The following is a 26,197-nucleotide window of genomic DNA, read 5'->3' on the forward strand; positions in this document are numbered from 1 at the left end:
TTTTTCTGGGTCTTCCTCTTGCTCTCAGATCAGTTCCTGATTTATTTCCTCAGCTCTCAAGCTCTTAGAATATCAGGATTGGAAGGGACCTCAGGAGGTCATCTAGTCCAACGCCCTGCTCAAAGCAGGACCGATCCCCAATTTTTGCCCCAGATCTCTAAATGGCCCCCTCAAGGATTGAACTCACAACCCTGGGTTTAGCAGGCCAATGCGCAAATCACTGAACTATCCCTCCCTTATTTTGGTTCTCCCCTTTTCCATCCCTGCTTCTGAGGCTTTTCTCTCTCTGTTTCCCAGCAGGTGATGGGATGGTGAGCGAGGATGCAGAACAGAATTCTCAGCAGGAAGATGCTGAGCAAATGGAACTACACAAAACATTATCACAAAGATCTAAAGGGAATGTGTCCAGGAGCCAGGGGCAGGGAAAGACCCTGTGAAAGTCAGCACAGGCCAGGAAGACAGCTGGGAAACCAAGCAGGGGAGAAAGTGGATAAATCCAGTAATTGTCAGGGAAGTCAAAAGGGCCTCAAGGAAAGCACAGCCCAGCAGAGGATCCCCAGAGGAGAGACAAACAACACATGCATTGAGTACGGGGAAACCTTCAGTTGCCACAATGGCCTTATTGGACTGGAGAGACTCCACACAGGAGAGAGCCCCTATGAATGCTGGGCATGTTGTAAAACCTTCAGTCCGAGCGCAAACCTTTTTACACATCAGAAAATCCACAAGGAATGAGCACCTATGAATGCTGGGCATGCAGTGAAACCTTCCCTCTGCGCTTACTCCTTATCGCATATCAGAAGAGCCACACAGGACAGAGAACATGTAGGTGCTTCTAGTGTGGGAAAAGCGTCCATGAAAGCCCAGCTCTTTGTCAGCAGAGAGTCCATCAGGAAGATAAATACCCCAAAAACTTGTCTAGAGCTGACAAAAGATTGTTTTGCTTCAGTACATTTGCTCAGTGCCACATAGTGACCTTTAAGGCTGTTTGCACCATTTGTGTCACTCTCGGGTCCCCCAGATAATTTGCCCACTGTTGCCTTTTGCAGCTTCCCCTTCCCTGGGGTGAATCCCATGGTCCTTTCTATCAACTCCTTTGTCCTATGAGTCCTATCAGGAATGTCCATCAGCCACAGGTGGGAGAGATAAGGATGACCTCAACTAACTACATGGGTCTCCACAAGGATTTTCCGCAACTGTAGCTGGTTTGAGTTAGATATCCCGTTGTAAAAACCCACAACTTCCTGCAATAAAGGCATAGCCCATTTATAGTGGCTGGGGTACCTAGCATGTTTCCTCATGACCCAACCTAACCTCCATCATTTTCCTAGTCTAAAGAAACCCATCGTATCTCATTTCTACTGTTCCTCCCATTGCTTTCGAGTCACCAAGTTCCCCTCTTGGGACAGGTTGTCTCATTCCCACTTGCACTGCCTGGAGCTGAACAGAAATTCTTCTGTATACCCTTTTTATAATTTAAAATCTTTTAAAATATAACAAAGAGCAGGAACAGAGGCAGGAAGAAAAGTGTAGTTTCAGTCTCAGTGACACCTGAAGGAGATCCCTGCCTTCCCCATCACCACAGCAGTGTTACCTTCTGTCGGAGGCATGTGGAGTTTATTTTCTTCACATCCTACCTTCCACCTCCCAAGCATCATATAATGTAGTCATAGGCAGTGGTGAGCTGGACCCGCGGGAACCGGCTGCTAAATTTTGAAGCAGTTTTAGAACCGGTTGTTAAAAATTGTTAGGAAAAAAATGTTATAAAATGATCTTAAAATGAATAATCTTAATCTTATAAAATGGTGTAGAAAATAATAGGGCAGAGGTCGGCAACCTGCAGCACACCTGCCAAAGGCAGCACGCGAGCCGATTTTTACTGGCACGCTGCTGCCGGCTGGGGTCTGCTGGCCCCACTCAGCCCGCTGCCTGCCTGGGTGAACGGAACTGAGCGGGGCCGGTAGCCGGGACCCTGGCTAGCAGGAGCCGGCGGCCGGAACCCCAGACCAGCGGTGGGTGAGCCGCTGCCTGTCTGGGGTTTTGTCCGCCATCCCTCTCAGCCCACCGCCGGACTGGGGTTCCGGCCGCTGGCCCCTTGCCAGACGGGGTCCCGGCCATTGGCCCCCACTTAGCCTGCTGTCATTCTGGGGTTGCATCAGGGGCTCATGTAAGTGTAAATTTATAACTGGCACGTGGGAAACCTTAAATTAATGAAGACTTGTAATACGGTGTACAAAATAAACTTCAAATGCAAAGGGACACAGAATTCTAGCAGTTAAAGAGCCATTTCTACAACAGATAGGTCAAGATTTATGTTGCTATGCGCGTGCGCATGTAATGTCGTCGCAGGCTGCGACTCGGTCGCATCCAAGTTTGTCCTGACGCAAGACAAACGTCTCGTTTATTATTTTATTAATAGGGGTTGCACTTGCCTCGTTCGTGCACTTGCTCAACTGTTTTCTATACAATTCAACATGACCAGTGAGTCATAGTTGGTCTGTCGGTTTCTAGTTAAGTGCATGTGATATTTCGGTGTGTAATGCTAACTGGACTGTTATTCGAAGATTAAAGTTTTCTAGTCAATATTATTTACCCTTCATAATGAAACGCCAGAAAAGCATTAGTGACTGGTTTTCCACGAAAATGACAAAATCATTAGTCAGAAGTTCTCATTGTGAAAATAATGATTTAAATACTGAAAACGCTGACGACAATAATTTTGGTGATGAAAATATCTTAAATGTTGAATCATCTGAAAATGTGTCCGCAATGGAAGAGGATTTACATGATTGAGAAAAGGTAGCACCCGATGGTTGGACTTCCGAGCAGGCACAATATTTTTAAAAGAAATATAATGGGTTGATAATGGAAGGCAAAAAATGTGGCTGTCCCCACTGTGCAAATACGTCACATTTGGGGGTCCTTGGCGGAAAATCTTGACACATTTCTTCGGCATGGCGGAAGTGTACTATTCAAGCCTCTGGAGCTGATAAAAAAGTTCAGCAAGCTTCACTAAGAAGAAAAATGAAGGAACATTTCGAATCAAGCTCTCATTTGATAGTTATAAATATTTTAAATGAATCTAAAAAAAACCCTCTCACTACAGTGAGTTACTGAAAAAAATAAAGTTACTGAAAAAAATCTTGCAATAAGGAGCAAAAATTTCAACATAGTTTACAGCTTAGTAAAAAGAAACCGACCAATGTCAGATATGGAGGATGAAGTAGAGCTACAAATTAAGAATGAAACTGATTTAGGGAACTGCCTACATTCTCGATTTTCGGCCATCAGAATCGTAGAGCATATTGCTGAATTAATAAGAAAACAAATTTTTAGTAAAATCATTTAAAACAATTCAAAGATTTGTATTATTATTATTGATGAAGCTTCTACAATTTCAAGTAGAACTGTGCTTGTAATTCTTATAAAATGTGAATTACAAGATTCTTCACCAACAATTTTTCTCGATTTAGTGGAATTAGAATCAACAAAAGCAGAAAATATTTATAATGCTTTGAGAAATATGTTAACTGATACAGGATTTGACACAGAATATTTAAAGAAAAATTTAATCGGATTCTGTTCTGATGGCGCGAGCAGCATGCTTGGACATAAATCTGGAGCTGCTACAAGACTCATTCAAGATTTTCCAAACATTATAATTTGGCACTGTTTGAATCATCGGCTACAACTGGCTTTAGATGATGCTATAAATGATATCAATGAAATAAGCCATTTCAAGATTTTTTTGGACAAGATTTATGCAATTTTTCATCAGTCAAATAAGACTCAGTTTGAACTTAAACAAGTTTCTGAAGAACTATATATTGAAATAATCAAAATAGGCCGTGTTTTTGGTCCTCGATTGGCTTCTTGTAGCCTTAGAGCTGTCAAAGCGGTCTGGAGAGCTTATCCAGCTCTTTATATTTATTTTTCCAAAAATAAGAAATTTTCTGGCCTGGAAAAAAGATTGAAAAACAAAGAATTTTTAAAAGACTTGGCATTAATGATTGACATTTTGGATGAACTTGCATTATTATCAAATGCACTGCAAGCGAGACAATTGAGTTTAACAAAGGCAGATAAGCTAATCAAACGAATGATTGATTTTTTCATACAATTAAAAGATAGTTTGGTATACATGAAAATAAAATTAATGAAATGATAGAAAGTGATGCTTTTAAATGCATAGAGTCTGAAGGTAAAGTAAGGTTTAAATCACTGCCACGAGACAAAGTAATAGAGTGTATTATTGAAAAAATGAAGGGAAGATTATTAAACGAAAATCACATTAAATATAAAGAAGATAATTTAGGTCATTCTAGTAATACACCTAAAATAGTTGAATATTCAATGTTATGGATCCCACTTCATGGAATATTGAAGAAGTCAGGTTACCTTGGAAATCAGGAGAAGAAAAAGTGCATGAATTAAACAAATTCATAAAATTTGTAGTCGATTTCAATGATTTTCGTGACTATGTAGAGAATAACATTCAATCAGAACATCTTCCTGATCTGGAAACAATAAAGAAAGCAAAGCAAATTATGAACACAATTGCAATTAGTTCTGCAGAAGCAGAAAGAGCTTTTCCGTTGATGAATATTATTTATAGTAATAAAAGGGCGAATTTAACAATTACACATATCTCAAGCTTTATGACCATCAATTTGTTGGGAAAACCACTAAGTTCCTGGAACCCAATACCATATGTTAAAGCATGGATGAGAAGTCATCGATCCACATTAGATACCAGAGTTCATGTATCCAACACCAAAGATTATGGAGAAGATCAAGAAGCCATTTGGAAATTACTACCTAATTAGTAATAATGTACTTAAATATTCTTTAAAATATTGCTTGTTGCATTGTATACTTCAACATGAATATATTACACTTTTTATTTTTAATAACTTAAGTAGTTCACATGTAATATTTTAAAATACAAGAATATTTCATTACTAGGCATTTCATTATTAAATACTATTATCATTTGCTTACTCATACATCTCTTCTTTATATTTTCTTCATTTCAGACTTTGAACTAGGCAAGATGCCCATATGTTTCATTTCCAAAGAGGTTGTGGCTCTGGGCCTACTGCAGGTTACTGCTGAAGATATCGCTTAGCTAATCCTATGATTTGGAGAATGCTGCCCCTAACTATGCATATGTGGAGGAAATAGAAGAGTTGTGTTTTTGAACTCACCCTTTGTAGTTGCTGTAAATGTGTATAAAATGAAATGTGTTGAATGAGATAGCTGCAGAAAAATAACAATTTTTGAATAGAAACTCCACCTCTGGGAGCTTCTAGACCTTCTGATCCAGGCCTGTGTCCAGTTCCTAATTTAGACCTGTGCCACCCAATTAAAGAAATAAACCAGGAATGTTTGTAGAAGCCATTCCTCACTACCACTGCTGACCATTTGGGTGGCTTGGTAAAGGATTCTATTTCAGAGAAGTGTAAGTTTACCCTGAACAAGGCCAAAAATTTGGCAAGAACTCAGGTAGAAATAGCAGGAACCTAGTTGTTGGTTTACACCCCAGACAAGGAAACTATGGTGAACTATGGCCCAGGTAAAACTGTTTTTAGAACCACTCCCTAGTTCATTGGCATTAATTACAGTCACAAAGGATGCCATGGTTAGATTGTGAACAATTATTCTTTACCATTTGGATCCAAAATTTCATGTGGCAAAGAGAGAAACAGTTGATTCCTTCAGAGAACATTCCTTCCCTATGGATCCTATGGTTGAGAGTGTTTTGTTTCAGTGAGCCTGGCTGTTTAAAAAAGCCGGCGCTCCACGAACCAGCTGAGCGGCGGGGAACCAGCTGAGCAGCGGAGGACAGCAGAGCAGCAAACAGCAGGAGTTTGCCAGGGATCTGTGCTGGTGAGTATCTGGGTATCTGAGTGTGTGTTTGGTGAGAGGATCGGAGTGTTTGTAGTGAGGGCAGCTTGAAAGTTTGAGTGAGTGCTTGATTGGTTGGCTGAAAAGGGCGGGAGTTGGGAGTGTTTTGTTTCAAGTGAGCCTGGCTGTTTAAAAAAGCCAGCGCTCTGCGAACCAGCTGAGTGGCGGGGAACCAGCTAAGCAGCGGCGGACAGCAGAGCAGCAAACAACAGGAGTTTGCCTGGGAGTTCGCCTGGAGTGAGCCCACTGAGGCTTACACCCTAACGACTTCTCTGAGTAATTACTGCATCTCCTGAGGAAGCTCATAGTAGGAAGGTAATATGGATGGGAAGTGTTCAACTGTTGTGACCTGCACTGGATGTGCTATGTTTGTCTTTCTTCCAGAGGACAGAAGCGACTTTGTGTGTACAAAGTGCAAGCTGGTCTCCATATTGGAAGAGAAAGTTCAAGGTCTGGAGCAACAGGTATCGACCCTGCGTTGCATAAGAGAAACTGAAGATTTCCTGGACAGGCGTCAGGATATGCTTCTACAGGCACAAGGTTCTGAAGATTCAGAGCAGGCTGCCCAGCGTGGACAGGAGGACAGTGAAGAAATCTGGCAACATGTGACCTCCAGAAGAAGAAGGGGGAACGTCCAGGTACCAGAAACGCAGATACAGGTAAGTAACCGTTTTCATGTTCTCTCCACAGGTACCATTGCGAGGAGTGGCCCAGATGATACGTCTGGGGGAAGGGAGCAGAAGGAGACTCCACCAGTTGAAAGGCATGAGATGCACTGTCCTAAGGTTGGGGGTTCCACGACCACCACTCCCAAGAGAAGGAGGCGGGTGGTGGTGGTCGGGGACTCTCTCCTCAGGGGGACTGAGTCATCTATCTGCCACCCTGACCGGGAAAACAGAGAAGTCTGCTGCTTGCCAGGGGCTAAGATTCGCGAAGTGACGGAGAGTCTGCCGAGACTCATCAAGCCCTCGGACCGCTACCCCTTCCTGCTTTTCCACGTGGGCACCAATGATACTGCCAAGAATGACCTTGAGTGGATCACTGCAGACTACGTGGCTCTGGGAAGGAGAATAAAGGAGTATGAGGCGCAAGTGGTGTTCTCGTCCATCCTCCCTGTGGAAGGAAAAGAGCTTCTCCCTCTTTCAAGTAGAGATAATAAAGGTCCACTCCTACCTACCTCATGGTGGGTGGAAGATGGGGATCCACTGGAGAGTGCCACAAGGAGTAGTGCATAATATGAGGTGTCCTATCACATTTACTCAGATCAGATTATGACATGATAGAATAGCTGAAATAGTCTATTTTATTTGGATTTTCTTATCGAATTTTTGAGATTTAAGTGTCTCCTCTTTGTGTGCAACAAGACAATTTAAGACACTGTGACAAAGAGGAGATGCTTCTGTTTTGCAACAAAACATCCCACTTGTTATGATTTCAAGAAACAAACTGGCTTAGTCTGAATGGGATTTTCTGACAGAAACGGTTTCAATGAAATTTCCCCACATCTCGATTCCTGGGCTCTATCCGTGGCTCTGGGGGGTTTGTTGTCGGTTAGAACAGGAGTCAGGACTGATGGCTTCTCTTTCCGGCTCTGCCACCACCTTGCTGTGTAGGCCCTTGGGTAGGTCACTTCCCTTCTCTGTACCTCAGGCTCCTCCCCATCTGTCCAATGAGAACAGGGACAATTCTAGAACTCTGAGCAGTCAAGAGCCTGAGTGAGATAAGGGGCATCAAAGCCCTCTGTTAAGGAGAAAGGGGAGTTTCACGATGTTTCGCACCAAGGAATTCTAAAGTTTGCTAAAATGTCTAGTCTGCGGAAACAAGAAATGGTTGGGGCCAAATTTTTTAACCATTGCCTTTTTTAAAGCCTACTCAGGGATGTGAGTCCCTGTCTTTTAGGTACCTGGGGTTCTTTGCCAGCAGGAGAGAAGAGGTTCCTGCCTCCAGTTTTGTGGCCTTAACAAACCAGGTGCTGTGCCCCAGTTCTCATCTGAGATCCCTGAAAAAGAACATCTTCCCATCCATTAACAAGACAGGACCTATCTTTAAAAGTGGAATAAAGAGAACCCTGGGACTTACAAACTAGCTAGCCTCCCTGGAAAGATCCTGGAATACATTATTAAACAATCACTTTGTCAGCACCTACTGGATAATTTGGTTCTTAGGACTAGTGAGCATGGATTTGTCAAGAACAAATCATTCCAAACCAATCCTATTTCCTTCTTTAGCCTAGTGGAGGTGAGTAAACAGTAGATGTGATCTATCTTGGTGTTACTAAGGCTTTTGACAGTCCCATAGGACATTCTCACAAGCAAACTAGGGAAATGTGGTCTAGATGCAATTAGTGTAATGTGGGTGCAGAGCTGGTTGAAAGCCCATACTCCAAGAGCCCTTCTCCATGTTTGGCTGTCCAACGGAGAGGGTGTACCTAGTGGGTCCAGCAGGGATCAGTCCAGAGTTGTGTACTATTCAATATTTTCATTAATGATTTGGAAAATGGAGCGGAGAGTACGCTTCCAAAATTTGCAAATGACACCAAGCACTTTGGAGCACAGGATTGGAATTCAAAAAGCCCTTAGCAAATTGGAGAATTGGTCTTCTTGAGCCAAACTCCATGGCTGGGCCCCTCTCTATAGACTGGGCTGAAGTGAAACCCCAGAGCCAAACACTCCTCCTCCCGGGCAGTGCGCTCTGACCTTTAATGGTCAGATACTACTTAGCACTGTCAGAGCAGCTTTTGCTGGGGAATTCTCCCAGCACTTTCCAATAGCGGAAAGTATTAAATCCCCATTTGACTGCTGGGGACAGAGCCATAGAACGGGGAAAGAAAAGGAGGACTTGTGGCACCTTAGACACTAACAAATTTATTTGAGCATGAGCTTTTGTGAGCTACAGCATCCGATGAAGTGAGCTGTAGCTCACGAAAGCTTATGCTCAAATAAATTGGTTAGTCTCTAAGATGCCACAAGTCCTCCTTTTCTTTTTGCGAATACAGACTAACACAGCTGCTACTCTGAAACCTGTCATAGAGCGGGAAGCAACTTGCCCAAAGTCCCACAGGAAAAGGAAAACAACCAGCAATGGAACCAATAGGAAACCCAGCACTGGAACTCAGGAATCCTGACTCCCAATCCCCTGGTCCAGTCCCTGTCAAAGGCAGGGGGAACGGACATGAGGGCCTGGTTATAATTGCCAGCTCTGGGAGGGAGTGTGCAGCAGTGGTTAGTGAAGGGGCCAGGAAATAAGGACTTCTGGGTCCCATCCATGGCTCTGACACTTGGGGTGACCCTGAGCAAGTAGCTTCCCCTCCCCAGGCCTGTTTCTCATCAGCCGGGTTGGGGTCGCAGTCCCTACAGCCCAGGGGGGCTGGGAGGCTCCAGGAAGGTGTGTAAAGTGCTGGGATGTCAGGATCCTGGAGGTGCTGTCACCTCCGCCCTAGGGCAGTGTTCTGCACCCCCTGCTGCAGGCCGAGTTTCTCCGTCCCTTGGCAATAAGACAGACTCTTGTTTTCACAGCCAGTCGACCACCCAGTGTCATCACCCTGTCTGCTGGCTGGGCAGGGTAACTCCTCAGGTCACCACTACCCTCTTCAGCCTGCCTTGGGCTTGGAGAGTGAGGAGAAGAGTGAGGGACGACACTGAACATCCGCCATCGATCGCTCCATCACCTAGAGCAAGTGAGTGGCATTAGGGTTCCTCTGTGGCGTTCCCTGTCTGTCTGGGGAGAGGCAGAAAGAGAGGCAGAGAATCTCTCCCAAAGGAGATTGGATTTGCAAACAGCCCCCAGGAGCCCCTGGCTCTCAGACCAGAGAGTGGCTTCTCCAGAGCCATCTCCAGTGTGTTTGGAAAGGTCCCAGCAATGGGGCTCCCAGCCCTTCCCTTGTGGGAGACTGTTCCCCAGGCTGAGAGTCTCTGAGCTGGGCCAGACCCTGTGAGCTGCTGAGCATGGAAATCAATGGGAAAAGAGGGGGCCCTGACTTTGCTATACCTAGGGACTTTGAAGTGGGGAATGGTTTCCCAGGAGAAGTCCAGACTCCTGGGTTCTGTTCCTTCTCTTGCCTGGGCAGGGGGCGAGGGGAGTGTGGCCTGGGTTGGCAAGAGGGAGCCGCTTGTCCAAAGTGACCGATGGTCTTTGTGACTGACCCCACTGCTCGAGAGGAGGAGACTCCCCAGTTATTGCAGCACCAGGAATGACGAGGGGGAAAGCTGGGAACAGATCGTGCAATGAACTCCTGCCAGTGTGTGTAGCTTGCACTCCCTGCACTCCTGGGGGGGGGCAGGGCCCAAAAGGCTGGTTAGTGAGAGGCTGCCTTGACCCCAGACTCACGCCTACGTCCCGCTCGGTTCCAGGATGGCCAGGCTCCTGAGGGTGTTCAGGAAGAAGGCTCTGCAGGTGGCCCCAGAGCCTGAGGGAAGCAGCTGCCATTTTCCCCAGGAGCAGAGCAGCCCCTCCGTCCCTGCTGGCGGGGAAGGAGCTCCCTGCCGGGCCAGGAGGTGGACATGCCCAGCCTTCTGGCAGAGGGAACCCACTCCCGGTGCAGGCACTGAGGTGGCAGAGGCAGTGGCCAGGCCAAAACGGAGCAGGGCCAGGATGCGGCTGGGCAGGCAGGACCCAGCCCAGGAGCGGAACTGGGCAGGGTGGCTCTGGGGCTTGTTGTGTGGGCAGCAGCGGCCCCAGGAGTCCAGCCCTGATTCCCAGCACGAAGCATCACCCTGCCCAGCCACTGAGGTCCTTCCAGCCTCCCCAGGGCAGGAGGTGGAGGTGGAGGATCCCTGTCCCAGCACCAGCAACAGCAGCTCAGCCCGCTCCCCATGTGTCACGGAGTCCCTGGGCGATGCTCTGGAACTGCTCCCCATGAAGCCAGTCAGGACTCTGGGGTAGTCGCCTTTCTGTGAGCAGCCTGTCTTCAGGACACACAGCTCACACAGCTTCCACCTTCCTGGGTCTGACCTCGGAGCATTCAGCATCCTCTGCCCCTCCGTGCGCTTCCCCCCAGTGAGTCCGCTCAGGCGGGGCTCTTGGGGAAGCCAGAGGGTCCTGCACCCCAACTTCGCAGTCAGACGTGACTCTCAGCCAGCCAGTAAAACAGAAGGTTTATTAGACGACAGGAACATGGTCTAAAACAGAGCTTGCAGGTGCAGAGAACGGGACCCCTCAGCTGGGTCCATTTTGGGGGGCAGTGAGCCAGACAACCACGTCTGCACTTCACTCCATGTCCCAGCCAGCCCCAAACTGAAAACTCCCTCCAGCCCCTCCTCCTCTGGGCTTTGTTCCTTTCCCGGGCCAGGAGGTCACCTGATTCCTTTGTTCTCCAACCCTTCAGCTCTCACCTTGCAGGGGGGAAGGGCCCAGGCCATCAGTTGCCAGGAAACAGGGTGTTGGCCATTCTCTGTGTCCAGACTCCTGCACACACATGCCCTCTAGGGCTCTGCAATGATCATATACCCTTACTCCACCCCCCAGATACCCAAGAACTGCCTAGGGGAAACTGAGGCACCCCCACACCACCCAGAGGGAACATCAAGAACAGTCCCACTTCGTCACACCATGGGACAGCAGCAGCGCCTGGGACTGGAGCAGCAACCAGGCCAATGGACGCTTTTGCTTTGTTCCAGGTGAGGAGCCAGGCTGGGCTCAGGGTGAAGAGGGGGCTGTGAACACTCTGGGCCCAGGCCCCTGCCTATGGGGGGCAGATCCCCAGCCCAGGTGTCTGGCCTGAGCCACGTGAACCCCAGTGACACAAGATGCTGCCACTTTGGTCGTTGGTGCTCCATTGGGTGGAAGGTGGTGTGGGGAGCACCTCCCAGGGAGACCAGGACAGTGTGTGTGTGGAGGGTCTCTTTGCTATGGACTCCTGAAGGAGTTGGGGGCTGAAGGCATCACTGAGGTGGGGAGTGTGGGGCCGATCTGCTCTAGGTCCATGAGGTGGGAAGGGGCACATTGCCCCGCCATGCCCCTGTGCTTCCCCTGAGGGGCAGCAGGGTGACGCTGTCCCCTTCTCTCTCTGGTGCAGGGACTGCCAGGGTCTCGGAGGAGGAGGAGGAGGAGGAGGAACGGGTGGACATGGTCACAGAGGAGGCTGCTCTCAAAAACATCCAAGAGCAGCTCCAGGGCCGAGAAAAGGTACAAACGTTCCCCAGCTGTGCTGGAACCGAGATTGTCCTGCTCCTTCCCAGCATCCCAACCCCCTGCAGAGGGTCTTGGCCCTCATAAGCCACCACCCCTAATGGGGACCTTTCTCCTCCATGATCTGGGACTCCCAAGGTGGGGGTGTTTGTCACACGCCAGCCGGGATCTCCTCCCCTCACAGGCACTGTCCCAGTTCCTGACCCTGCTTGGGTAAGAGTCATGGGTGATTTGGACAATGGGCGGGTCCCCACTATCCCCCATTCAGGCCTAAGTCCTGCAGCTTGTGTGGCTGGGGCAGGGAGGTCCCTGGCTAACTGGCTCTCTCTCCCCTAACGCCACTCCTGATGGGTACAGGATGAGGCCCAGCAGCTCACGTTCCTGCACGCCATCTACTCCGCGTGTCTCACTGCACACCAGAGAGGGCAGGACACGCTGGAGCCGCACTACTGCAAGGTGGCTATGGTGGAGAGGATTGTGGTGAGCGACACATGGCTCCTGGCAGCTGGAGGGTGGACAGAGACATGGGAGGGGCAGGGGTCTCTCCGGGCCGATGGTTGGGGGATGGCTGGTGCTGGAGGGGCAGCTGAGGGCAGGGATTGCTGGGGCTGAAGATTGGGGTGAAGAGACGGGAGAAATAGTGGGCAGGAATCGGAGGAGCGGGAGGCAGGTGTGAGAGATCCTAGTGGCTGGGTGGGGTGCTGGCTGTGTAATCTCATTGGGAAGTGTCAGTGAGGCCCGAATCTCACACGCTCCTTTGTCTCCTTTGGGTTTCACAGGAGCTCATTGAGGAGCTTCCTGATGACTCTCCACCTGGCGCCGTCCTGGCCAACTCCCTGATTGCTGTGGGCAACCTCAGGTACCAAGACCCTCTTGCCCGGTTCCCCTAACCCCGGTGCTGCTCAGGCCCAGGACTGGGAGTCACGGCCCCTCCCACTCCCAGGTCACCTCCTAAGGGTGACTCCTCTGGCAGAGGTTCCCTCTCTCCTGGCTCGGCTGTTCTTTTCACTCCAGTGACAGTGCAATGGCTCTGGGGAGAGGCTGACTCCCAGGATCAGATACAGGAGGGGCAGCCGGGTCCAGGGAACAGGCGCTATTCCTGCCCTGCCACTGTCTGTCTGGGAAACCTTGGCCTTATCATTCCCTGGCTCGGTGCCTCAGTTGCCATTCTCTCCAACCTCTGCCTATTTCCCTGCAGTTTCACGTCCCTGTTGGTGCCACTCCCACCCCTGCACTGCACAGTCTAATACCTGCTCCACTCTCTCTTGCCAGCACCTGCCCTGGACACCTGCCCTGACACCTGCCCTGGAGCCGGAGCTGGAGACCCACCTCCTTCGCGCTGCCCTTCTTGCCGTGTTCACACTGGGCACGGAGAAGGATGCCACCCAAGTCCAGGTAGATCATGCTAAAGTCATGGATTGAAGAGCTAGTTGTCATCCTGCCACGAATCCTTGCTAATTGCCTGCAGTGGGATGTGAATGAGAGAGGCCAGGATATGTGTTTGGGGGTCTCACCACTGCTTCCCAGAGACCCCCTCTTCCTATCCTGTGGCACGTGTAGCCCCAGTTTCCCTTACTCTGACTCATGACTCTCCCTTGCTTTGCAGGATCTGCATAGGGTCTTGCCAGACATCCTGGATGCCATGCTGCGGAATCTGCTGGCAGAGTTCCCAGGCTCCGACAGACTCCACTACATCTTGGAGGTTAGACCGATGAGAGGGGTGGGGGCAATTTTACCTAAACTCTCAGATCCATTTTCCAGTCTGTCTTCCTAGCTGGGCCAGCAGTGGGCCGTCCTTGGTCAGGGCAGTCAGTGCAATGCAGTGTCAGGCCCTTTCTTCTGGAAGGACAGAGGAAGGAGCTGGGACTTCAAGCCAGAGCTCTGCCTGGTTCTGTTGAGCACTAACCACAGGGCCCCTGGCTGGCTTGGGGAGTGAGAGTCTGAACCCCTCCTGTAGCATCCAGAAGACGGTCCTCAGAGAAGAGTCACAGGCTCATTCCTAGAAAAATAGGAGGACCCCAGAATCATAGAATCATAGAATATCAGGGTTGGAAGGGACCTCAGGAGGTCATCTAGTCCAACCCCCTGCTCAATGCAGGACCAATCCCCAATTAAATCATCCCAGCCAGGGCTTTGTCAAGCCTGACCTTAAAAACTTCTAAGGGAGGAGATTCCACCACCTCCCTAGGTAACGCATTCCAGTGTTTCACCACCCTCCTACTGAAAAAGTTTTTCCTAATATCCAACCTAAATCTCCCCCACTGCAACTTGAGATCATTACTCCTTGTTCTGTCATCTGCTACCACTGACAACAGTCTAGATCCATCCTCTTTGGAACCCCCTTTCAGGTAGTTGAAAGCAGCTATCATTTCCCCCCTCATTCTTCTCTTCCGTAGACTAAACATCCCCAGTTCCCTCAGCCTCTCCTCAAAAGTCATGCGTTCTAGTCCCCTAATCATTTTTGTTGCCCTCCGCTGGACTCTTTCCAATGTTTCCACATCCTTCTTGTAGTGTGGGGCCCAAAACTGGACACAGTACTCCAGATGAGGCCTCACCAGTGTCGAATAGAGGGGAACGATCACGTCCCTCCATCTGCTGGCAATGCCCCTACTTATACATCCCAAAATGCCATTTGCCTTCTTGGCAACAAGGGCACACTGTTGACTCATATCGAGCTTCTTGTCCACTGTAACCCCTAGGTCCTTTTCTGCAGAACTGCTGCAGAGCCATTCGGTCCCTAGTCTGTAGCGGTGCATTGGATTCTTCCATCCTAAGTGCAGGACTCTGCACTTGTCCTTGCTGAACCTCATCAGATTTCTTTTGGCCCAATCCTCCAATTTGTCTAGGGCCCTCTGTATCCTATCCCGACCCTCCAGCGTGTCTACCTCTCCTCCCAGTTTAGTGTCATCTGCAAACTTGCTGAGGGTGCAATCCACACCATCCTCCAGATCATTTATGAAGATATTGAACAAAACCGGCCCCAGGACCGACCCTTGGGGCACTCCGCTTGATACCGGCTGCCAACTAGACATGGAGCCATTGAGCACTACCCGTTGAGCCCAACAATCTAGCCAGCTTTCTATCCACCTTATAGTCCATTCATCCAGCCCATACTTCTTTAACTTGCTGGCAAGAATACTGTGGGAGACAGTGTCAAAAGCTTTGCTAAAGTCAAGGAACAACACGTCCACCGCTTTCCCCTCATCCACAGAGCCAGTTATCGCGCCATAGAAAGCAATTAGATTAGTTAGGCATGACTTGCCCTTGGTGAATCCATGCTGACTGTTTCTGATCACTTTCCTCTCCTCTAAGTGCTTCAGAATTGATTCCTTGAGGACCTGCTCCACGATTTTTCCAGGGACTGAGGTGAGGCTGACTGGCCTGTAGTTCCCAGGATCCTCCTTCTTCCCTTTTTTAAAGATGGGCACTACATTAGCCTTTTTCCAGTCATCCGGGACTTCCCCCGATCGCCATGAGTTTTCAAAGATAATGGCCAATGGCTCTGCAATCACATCCGCCAACTCCTTTAGGACTCTCAGATGCAATGCATCCGGCCCCATGGACTTGTGCTCGTCCAGCTTTGCTAAATAGTCCCGAACCACTTCTTTCTCCACAGAGGGCTGGTCACCTCCTCCCCATGCTGTGCTGCCCAGTGCAGTAGTCTAGGAGCTGACCTTGTTTGTGAAGACAGAGGCAAAAAAGCATTGAGTACATTAGCTTTTTCCACATCCTCTGTCACTAGGTTGCCTCCCTCATTCAGTAAGGGGCCCACACTTCCCTTGACTTTCTTCTTGTTGCTAACATACCTGAAGAAACCCTTCTTGTTCCTCTTGACATCTCTTGCTAGCTGCAACTCCAGGTGTGATTTGGCCTTCCTGATTTCACTCCTGCATGCCCGAGCAATATTTTTGTAATCCTCCCTGGCCATTTGTCCAATCTTCCACTTCTTGTAAGCTTCTTTTTTGTATTTAAGATTAGCAAGGATTTCACTGTTAAGCCAAGCTGGTCGCCTGCCATATTTACTATTCTTTCTACACATCGGGACGGTTTGTCCCTGTAACCTCAATAAGGATTCTTTAAAATACAGTCAGCTCTCCTGGACTCCTTTCCCCCTCATGTTATTCTTCCAGGGGATCTTGCCCATCAGTTCCCTGAGGGAGTCAAAGTCTGCTTTTCTCAAGTCCAGGGTCCATATTCTGCTGCTTTCCTTTCGTCCTTGTGTCAGGATCCTGAACTCGACCATCTCATGGTCACTGCCTCCCAGGTTCCCATCCACTTTTGCTTCCCCTACTAATTCTTCCCTTGCGGCTGCCCCCGGGAAAAGAGGGAGCTCCCAAGGCTCACAGCCCCCAGCATGGTTATCTCTGCCTCTCGGGCAGACCAATCAGAAACTGTTCTACAGCTGCATCATAGAATGCATTTTCCTGAACCAATCCTATCAACCCAAGATTTTTAAACAAGAGCCCTCTCCCTCCCCTCCCCGCCGCTCCCCTCACCACCCACCCCCTTTAACTGCCTTATTCTTATCTAAAAAAACAGGCCCCAAGCACCTTTCCCACTAGATTGATAGATAGATAGATAACCCCATTGGCTTTAAGGCCTTTTAAATTTTATGGGACTTTTCCCACTGGGGCTGACAGACAAACAACAAAAATAATTTTGGGGGTTTTTAGAGAGTGTTCCCTGTTTTAAAATGTCACAGTTCAATTAGGGCTTGTCTACACTGCCACTTACAGCGCTGAAACTTGCCCCGCTCAGGGGTGTGAAAAAACACCCTCCTGAGCTGGAGCCGCGAGGACACTGCCACCTTAAAGCGTTGTCGCGGCAGCGATTTCACGTGGGCAGTGTAGACACCTTCTTAAGAGCTTAAACCAGTTCGTGTTACAAAGGGGCCTCTTTATTTCCCTACAGAACAAGAGAGTTCATTTCAAGGGTTACAAATGTGTTAAATAGATTGTGAATGGTAATATTGCTTTATCTTTACCATTAACGTTCCCGTAAACAGGTGTTGATCTTACTAGTGTTCAGTAAAACTTGGCAGCCCCTTAGGTTTACATTTAGTTTTAATCCTCTGCCTTTCCTGCAAAAAAAATTTAAAAGCAGAAGGGCCTGCTTCAAATAGGTCAAATTTCGCCTTTGATTTACACTTAAAAAATCACTAGAAAAGAAAAATGGGGGGGGGGGGGGCGACAAATACCTTATCTCTGGTTTAAAAAAAAAAGCTAACTGATTCACATAAGCTGCTTTTTCTTGTGTTTTGTAGAAATCCATACTTTCAAAACATGAGATTTTTAACTGTACCCTGATTTTTAAAGCTTTCTTTACAATTTCAAGTTAACCAAAAAAACCCAACTTTCTCTTTTTGCATTCTTTGATATATTAAGTCCATTTAAACAGTTAAAAAAGAGCTTGTACCTGGGTCTCAGCACACGGACTGCAAACATTTAGAAACAAAGACAGTCTGATAATGCAACAAAAAATCATACTAAAATCCCTAAGTCAATAAAAACTTAATTTAACTTTAACAAATTACTTTTGTAAACTGCCTGTGGTTTTAACTCCGAGATGCTTCTTTATTTTACACTCTTAAGAAGTTCAAAGGGTGTCTTCTGAAAAGCAATCTGCTGTGGGTTCTTGTTTGTTTTAAATTCATATATGTTCTGGCCATCTTTACAGTGAAACAACTTTGGTCACAGGACATGCGAGCTAAACAGGGGAAGGCAGCTATTTTTAAATCCTGCTTCATGCAGATTTAAATGTAAACCAGATGTCCTGGTTTACATTTCAGAAAAACATGAGAAAAGAAGAAGAACGTATGTGTGTGTATGTTGGAAACAGAACAAGCCCCTTATCTCTGTCAGAATTTTTCACATAAGCTGCTTTTTCTTCTTTTTTGTCTAAATCCAAACCTTAAAAACATGAGGGTTTTAACTGTACCCTGATTTTTAAAGCTTTCTTTACAATTTAAAGGTAAAGCTGTTTTGGTTTGGGTCTCTTTTTGTATTCTTTTATATAGTAAGTTTATTTAAACAGTTAAGAAAAGATTTTGTAAATGGTGATATGGCCATTCCCATTTCTGTAACCAGGAGGCTTTGAAATCTACATGCCTATTTCCTTTAATTAACTTTACGGCCCTGGCTTTTGCTTAATGGTAACTAGACATCTTTGGAAAACAAACTGGCTAATTCAAAAATGCCCCTGTCAAACTTATTACTAAAATGCTTTTTGTCTTCTTAGAAACACAAAGTACAAATGAAAAAGACTTTTTGCTTTTATAAAGTATTACTTTTAATACAGCCTCTAGACCCAAAACAAACACAGAAGCATGTGTTTGCCCTTGGGCTGGAAACATCTGAGAACAAAAGCAGTCTGATAATGCAACAAAAATCTAAAATGTTTAATAAGCTTAATATAACTTTCATCATGTGTTAAAACTGTTACAGCATTTTTAAAAGGTGCATTTTTATTCCACTCCAAAACACAGCCTTGTTTTTTTCCGGTGAACAGGAGGTTTAACGTCATGGCACTGTTTCCTTAGGTCCTGTCTACGCTGGCAAGTTGCAGCGCGGTAAAGCAGCTTTCTGCACTGCAACTGGTGAGGTGTACGTACGGCCACGCCACTCAGGGCGCGGAAACAGGGCAGTTGCAGCGCTTTAAAAAAAGCCCTGCACAGTTTAAAAAACTTTCTGCGCCGGGGCTACAGGCTGCGGTGCCAGTGTAGACACCGAGGTCGATAACGGCGCTGCGATTGAACTCCGGGAGGTGTCCCACAATGCCTGCTCTCGCCTCTCTGGTCATCGGTTTGAACTCTACTGCCCGGCCCTCAGGTGAGGGCCGGTGTCAAGTGGAGTGCCCCAGGGGTCGGTCCTGGGGCCGGTTTTGTTCAATATCTTCATAAATGATCTGGAGGATGGTGTGGATTGCACTCTCAGCAAATTTGCGGATGATACTAAACTGGGAGGAGTGGTAGATACGCTGGAGGGGAGGGATAGGATACAGAAGGACCTAGACAAATTGGAGGATTGGGCCAAAAGAAATCTGATGAGGTTCAATAAGGATAAGTGCAGGGTCCTGCACTTAGGATGGAAGAATCCCATGCACCTCTACAGACTAGGGACCGAATGGCTAGGCAGCAGTTCTGCGGAAAAGGACCTAGGGGTGACAGTGGACGAGAAGCTGGATATGAGTCAGCAGTGTGCCCTTGTTGCCAAGAAGGCCAATGGCATTTTGGGATGTATAAGTAGGGGCATTGCCAGCAGATGGAGGGACGTGATCGTTCCCCTCTATTCGACATTGGTGAGGCCTCATCGGGAGTACTGTGTCCAGTTTTGGGCCCCACACTACAAGAAGGATGTGGATAAATTGGAGAGAGTCCAGCGAAGGACAACAAAAATGGTTAGGGGTCTAGAACACATGACTTATGAGGAGAGGCTGAGGGAGCTGGGATTGTTGAGCCTGCAGAAGAGAAGAATGAGGGGGGATTTGATAGCTGCTTTCAACTACCTGAAAGGGGGTTCCAAAGAGGATGGCTCTAGACTGTTCTCAATGGTAGCAGATGACAGAACGAGGAGTAATGGTCTCAAGTTGCAGTGCGGGAGTTTTAGATTGGATATTAGGAAAAACTTTTTCACTAAGAGGGTGGTGAAACACTGGAATGCGTTACCTAGGGAGGTGGTAGAATCTCCTTCCTTAGAGGTTTTTAAGGTCAGGCTTGACAAAGCCCTGGCTGGGATGATTTAACTGGAAATTGGTCCTGCATCGAGCAGGGGGTTGGACTAGATGACCTTCAGGGGTCCCTTCCAACCCTGATATTCCATGATTCTATGATTCTATGACCATCCATCATCCCCACTCCATAAACTCCTTTGCCATTTTGACAGTCCTCTTCCTGTTTGCTCAGTGATGAGTGCAGCGCATCTTTCCAGGTGGCCAGACCTGCTCCACGCACCAGGCGATCCACCTGCTCGGAGCTATGCTGAGCTGCTGGACCCCATCAGCATTTGGGGAGAGGAGGCTGTACAGTCCCAGCTGCACTCCGGACGTAGCAATTATGATACCTACTGTGACGTTATTGACTTGAACTGGGACCATATAGATCATTGCTGCAACCAAGGTCCTGTAGTGGCACCAAATCTTGTATAATGGGGGGTCCAATAAGGTGTCTAAGGCAAGGTTACGGTTTGCTGGTTATGACTGTGCTATCTATATGTTTGTGTCATTTTTGTATTTTAAGTTATAAGTATTGACTCGATACTGTCTGTGGCTCAATCTTGTACTATGCTTCTGGGTGACACCCCAGACAAGTTGAAAAGGAGGACTTGTGGCCCTTAGAGACTAACAAATTTATTTGAGCATAAGCTTTCGTGAGCTACAGCTCACTTCATCGGATGCAATGCCTAGCCTGCTTGATGACCGATTAAGGACCATCAGCTACACAATTGATCCATTGAAAGAAGGCAGACAAGCCTTGGGACTCAGCACGGTGTTCAGGGACCTGCCTATGGATAGAACTCGGAGGTTTTTCTAGGCCACGTGATGGACAGCTTGTCTTTGGGACAAAGAAAGAAAGACCACATGGCAAGAGAATATAAAAAGCTGCTGCAGCTCCTCCATCTTGTCTTCAGTCCTGCTTCATCCCTCTGGAGGGACTTTGCTACACTGAAGCTTTGAACCAAGAACTGAAAGACGCATCCCAGCTATGGATGTTCTCCAGAGACTTGATGTGAACCTGCAGTTTATTCTGTCGCTGCCACAAGCCTGAACCAAGAACTTGGCCATGACTGTATGTCATTGATTCCATTTCACCAATTCTAGCTCTCATCTATAACTTTTTCCTTTTATGAACAAAACCTTTAGATTTTAGATTCGAAAGGATTGGCAACAGTGTGATTTGGGACAAGATCTGATTTGTATATTGACCTGGGTCTGGGGCTTGGTCCTTTGGGATCAAGAGAGCCTTTTTTCTTTTCCTGAGGTATTGGTTTTCATAACCATTTGTCCCCATAACAATTGGTGATACTGGGAAACTGGAGTGTCTAAGGGAATTGCTTGTGTGACTTGTGGTGAGCCAGTGGGGTGAGACCAAAGTCTCCTCTGTTTGGCTGGTTTGGTTTGCCTTGGAGGTGGAAAATCCCCAGCCTTCGGCTGTAACTGCCCTGCTTGAAGCAGTTTGTCCTGAACTGGCACTCTCAGTTGGGTCCCGCCAGAACCAGCATCATTACACCTACGGGCAGATTTCACAATGCATGACAGAAAGGGGCGATGACCGGGACACACGGCAGTTTAGGATCAAAGTGAAGGAGCTGCGGAACGCCGAGCACAGGGCGTGGGAGGCAAACCGCCACTCTGGTGCTGCGCCTATGAGCTGCCGGTTCTCCAAAGAGCTGGACATGATACTCCGCGGCGACCCCACCTCCATTGCGAACACCACTGTGGATACTTCGGTGGCTCGCATGTCAGTTGAGAGTGGACCGAGCCAGGAGGAGGAAATCTTGGACGAGGATGTGGAGGGGACCCAGAGGCAGAAGATGACTCGGAGGTCAGAGATGCATGCGGCCAGGAGCTCTTTTCTACCCCGGATGTTGGCGAAGCGCAAAGAGGAGAGGAGGCCCCTGGTAAGTGGATTTGATTTTGGGACTCGCTGAAGTGGGTTGTTGGGGGCAGGAGGGTTGCAGAAAGCAGGCTTGTCTCCCACCGCATGCCACCCTGCCGGAAGCAGAGGGGCGGGACAGGAAGCGGAACTATAAAAGGCCGCCCCTCCAGCTGAGTTGGGAGAGAGCTGCTGGAGGAGCAGAACGTCTCTTCCCTGCTCCCCTAATGGAGAGCGCTATCCTGACAGAGAGCCAGAGGGGTTGCCGGCGCTGCCAGACGCCGGGGACTCCAAGGAGCTGGTGGGGCTGCCATTAGCCGTCTACCCCAGCGAAGCGAACAACAACCCTGGGACCCATGTACACACGGAATGGGTGTGTAGGAAGGAGCCCAGGGCAGCTGAATCGGGTTCACGCTGGCCAGCGTGTTGTGATTGGATTTTCCCCGCTGACCCAGTGGCGGACCACTCCGCTGCTGTTTAGGGCCCTGGGTGGGGACGCAGTGGAGCGGGAAGGCCTGGGTTCCCCTACCACCGCCACGCCACCGTCAGGAGTGGCAGGTTCCCCACCTGGTTGTCAGGAGGCCTGATTGGTCTGGCGCCCGCCTGAATCAGGACGCCAGACGGTTGTGCTGACTCTCCCACCAGAGAGCTAAGCTCCGCTAGACGGCGACGGCTCTGCCGGACTGTAGGCCAGAGCCCCCCTATTTGATTGCTGCCCCGCCCTGATCAAGGGCCAGACAAATGGACCTTCTGCTGCTCTGCCTGCCTGACTGGAGGCCAGAGTCCCTACTTGACTGCAGCCCTGTCCTGAATGAGGGCCCCCTGGCAAACAGACTCTCTACCATTGCTCGGCCTGACTGCAGGCCTGAACCATTAACACTGGGCTAATTTTCCCCTGAACCAAGGTACCCCGGAAGTATCGTAGCGAGGGGCGTGGTCTCCCACCCTGATGGACGGGGAGGGAGCCGCGAACCCCTTACAGCCTTTCTTTCTACTTGTTCATACTTTTTCTCTAAATATGTCAAAACACAAGAACGCAACCTTCCCCAGGCCAAACACAGAAAACAATACAAAAGAAATGTTCAAAAGGGCCGACGGCACCAAAAACGTACACGACCGGAAACGGGGACGGAGGGCGGGACGTAAACCCTACACAGGGCACAGAAATCTGTCAGAAAGTACCCGGTGATGAAAGCTCTCGAGCAGTTAACTAGTCACGTGTAAACCCCCCTGTACATAGCAATCCCCCCTGTACATAGCAATCCTCTGTTTCATTTTGATGCTTTTTGATGTATTGTTCTGCTTTTATTTGATATATTAAATAACTGTATTTACAGTGATACATTGAGGTATAAACGATCTACACACCTTGTCCTGTACAGAGGACACAGACGGCTCCCCTGGATCCCACAACCCACACAAGGAGAAAGCTGTCGCAAGCGTCAGCATCTCCAAAATCGTATCAGGGCAAGAAAAGGCACCTGCTATTTCCCACCCTCATACAGTGTAGACACGGGGTGAGGGCGAGACCCAGTGACCCCGGTTAGTCCTGCTCCATCTCTGCCGTCTGGGTTTCCATCGACAGCTGTTCACACTCGAAACGCAGGGCGGGGTGAGATTCGCCCATCAGCCAAAGAACCTTAATGTAAAGCAGCGCGCTCCTGCCAGTGCCCGTGGCAGATCCCCCATTCGATGAGTGTGATCATTTCCGCCCTGAGATGGATGAGACCTCGTGTCCTGGTGTGAGGGGGTGCTGTGCTCTGTACCCCACATATCCCCCCTCTCCCTGCCCCCCAGCCTGGTGTTAGGGGATGCTGTGCTCTGGATCCTACATATTCCCCCAGCTTCCAGGCCCCCTGGCCGGCGTTAGGGGGCGCTGTGCTCTGTACCCTACACCCCCCATCTCTCAGCCCCCCTGCCAGGTGTTAGAGGGCGCTGTGCTCTGTATCATATGCATTTCCCAGCCCTCCTGCCCGGCCTTAGGGGGTGCTGTGCTCTGTACCCTACACATCCCCAGCACCCAGCCCGGTGTTAGACAGTTTCTAGTGTCTGTGAACTTACTGCATGTACCGGAGTCTATCGGCGCACGCTGGGTGCCACACGCTGTGGGTATGGACAGGGCCCGACGCTGGAACCTGACCTGAAGGTGGGATTGGCCACTGTCCTGGTGGTTAGGACACAGGCAGGTAGTAGAGGGGCTCCGTGCGGGGACCCGATTCTGCCTTTCTGTCTGGCCGATTCCTTCTAATGAGGCTGAACCTGCCCATCTCCCCAGACTCAGCATAGCACAGGACTTGGGGGGCACCTGCTGGCAAAGTGGCCTCAGTCACCACCGTACAGGCAGGGGTCATTCAGCTGGTGATAGCCCTTCTCTCAAGCCCCCAAGCACCTGTGTGTCATGGCTGCCTGCAGCAGTTCAGGGCCAACAACTGCCTGGGGGGAGGGAACAGGGCCTGGCTAGGCAGGGGCTCAAACCAGGGAGTGTCAGTTTGGATCTCCAGCTAGCCGTTGGGGTGCAACACGGAGGGCGGGGAGGGAGATCAACTCCAGCTGCTTCATCATAAACCCTGTCCCTGAGGCCTCAGTAGAAATGGGGATGTTCCCCTGGCAGTATGCAGGTGCGAAGGACTTGAGAGGGAGGTGGCAGACGTGCCCTTTTGATGGCGGTCCCTAAGCACACAGGGAGAGCAGGGCCAAACATGTGTTGGCAAATGTTCATTGGCAAACGTCTGTGACTCACGGGCCCTGGGTGCACACACCCCTACAGAGGAACGTGTACAGGCCCAGCCCAGCCTGAAGAAGACCAGCTCCTGTGTAAGGGAAGTCACCGTTTTTTTCACAAGAGCGGGAAACTGACGTTGGATAAGCCCTGATGGGCACTTTCGTCTCTCTGGGAGACCAACCCATCTAGCACAGAGAACGGGGGGACATAAAGGCTGAGCTGAAGCTAGATTCATGCTCTCCAGGATGCTGGGGTGCCCTCATGCTTGAGCTGAAGACGGCCTGGGGGTTCCCAGCATTGCCCTCCTGCCGTTTCTCTCTGGGAGCCCTCGCCCTGCACCCTGGCCTGTGTGTTCTCAGGAGGCTGCGTGCTGCCAGGTGCACATCCCCAGTGCGGAGTCCCTGGATTAATGCCAGGGGACGGGGACTGGGACTCTGCTCCTGGCTCATTCCTAGGACGCTGGGAGTGTGAGTGGTGGAGCTGCCGGCTCTTGGAACCTCCTTTCCCAGCACGGGGTTGTCTCTGGGGGAAGCCCACCCCAGGAGCTGGCATTTGTTGGCCTCTTCCCCAGAGCGCTGGAGTCTCAGCCACTCCAGATCGGGGGGAGGGGCCAGCTGTGAATTGGGAGCCAGATCTGGGTTTAGATGTGAATCCGCCGGCGCTGCAGAGCGTTCGGATGTGGGCAGCCAGCTCCCGCCTGCGCCAGATCACAAAGTGCCACTTCAGCCAGCTGCCTGCCAGGCTCTGGCAGCGCCCCGTGTGGAGCTGCAGCTGGGCCCTCCACAGCTGGGTGCTGCTCCTCCTCCCTGCTGGCCAGCCGGCCGCAGCTCCTCAGCACCTGCCCACTCAGCCCCACCTCAGCGCTCCTGCCTCCCCAATGTCCTCCCTGGTGCTGCGCCTGGCCCCCTGCACCTGGCCTGTCAGTGCCCAGTGGGGCCGGGAGCCAAGCGCCCCCTGGAGCCATGTGTCAGGCCCTGAGTCCCTCCTGTGCCGGGCTCCCGCCAATCCACAAGCCAGGAACAGGCCCGTGACTCCCGGAGCAAGTATTTCAGTCTCACAGCAGCAGCTCAGTCTGCTCAACACGACTCCAGGGCCAGGAACTCGCTCCTGCCTGACATTGGCAACAGTCTTAGGCTGCTCCAGCCCTGCTCCTCGTCCTGCTCCAGCCCTGCTCTCGCTCCAGCCTCGCTCCACCCACGCCCCAGCCTCCTGAGTCCAGCTCCAACCACGAGGCCTGACCACCTCCAGCACCTTCGCTGACACCATCACTTCCAGAGGGAATGGCACTGAGGTTGCCGGGGGAACAGGCATTCTCGGGCTGCCCGGAGCCATTGTTCCATTCACCAGGACAGTCCTGTTGGGGACACTGGGGCATGGCCAAAAGGTAATTCGAGGGGATGGAAGACCACGAGTGTCGATGAAGCCACCTCGTACTGGGCCCAGGTGTCCTTGGCCCCCCCTCCCGCCTGGAGGCACTCGCAGCAGCTCTGCGTACTAGGCCCAAGTGTCCTTGCCCACCCCCCACACCCCCGCCTGGAGGCACACACAGTGGTTATGCTGAGAATCTGCAACAATATGCTGCGGAGTCAGACTGCCTGAAACTAAGCAAGGCCACACAGGGCAGATATGGAAGAACAATGCTGAATAAAGCAGCTTTATGTAGAGTTTAACAAATGATACAGAGAATCAGGGAACTAGCTGGGAACTGGATTGGCTGGCTATATGGATACTTGGGGCAGCTTGCTATTGGATAAGTATGCTGGGAAAAAGAATGTATAAAAGCCTGTGTAACTTCCTGCTCTGTGTACAGGATTTGAGATTCAAATCTCCCTGTACCTATTTGAAGCTTCAAA

General features: G+C 49.7%; 1 protein-coding gene, 1 long non-coding RNA gene and 1 pseudogene across 8 annotated transcripts in view; all 3 read left to right on the forward strand.

Annotated features, from left to right (window-relative positions):
• The window catches only part of LOC140902050 (uncharacterized), a 37,486-nt gene extending 25,969 nt beyond the window's left edge, over positions 1-11,517 (forward strand). For 3 of the 7 annotated variants that reach the window (XR_012155989.1, XR_012155993.1, XR_012155991.1), the window contains 5 exons: positions 298-825; positions 5,037-5,889; positions 6,292-7,148; positions 9,423-9,583; positions 11,371-11,517. Coding sequence is in view for 1 of the 7 variants with exons in the window: in XM_073321672.1 (XP_073177773.1) it covers positions 298-437 (140 nt within the window). In the remaining 6 variants the exon portion in view is untranslated. Of the gene's footprint in view, positions 1-297; positions 2,659-5,036; positions 5,890-6,291; positions 7,149-9,422; positions 9,584-11,370 lie in introns of those variants that run through there. The other 4 variants (XR_012155992.1, XR_012155994.1, XR_012155990.1 and 1 more) reach the window with 3 other exon arrangements.
• LOC140901843 (E3 SUMO-protein ligase KIAA1586-like) lies at positions 2,475-4,826 on the forward strand (annotated as a pseudogene).
• Positions 11,518-13,345: 1,828 nt separating the features above from the next.
• On the forward strand, positions 13,346-21,653 carry LOC140902051 (uncharacterized). The gene is made up of 3 exons (XR_012155995.1): positions 13,346-13,428; positions 13,640-13,735; positions 19,959-21,653. It is a non-coding gene; the product is annotated as an uncharacterized lncRNA (long non-coding RNA).
• The last annotated feature ends 4,544 nt before the right edge of the window (positions 21,654-26,197 follow it).

This window comes from Lepidochelys kempii, chromosome 23 (assembly GCF_965140265.1).
Source record: "Lepidochelys kempii isolate rLepKem1 chromosome 23, rLepKem1.hap2, whole genome shotgun sequence".
NCBI classification, from domain to species: Eukaryota; Metazoa; Chordata; order Testudines; family Cheloniidae; genus Lepidochelys; species Lepidochelys kempii.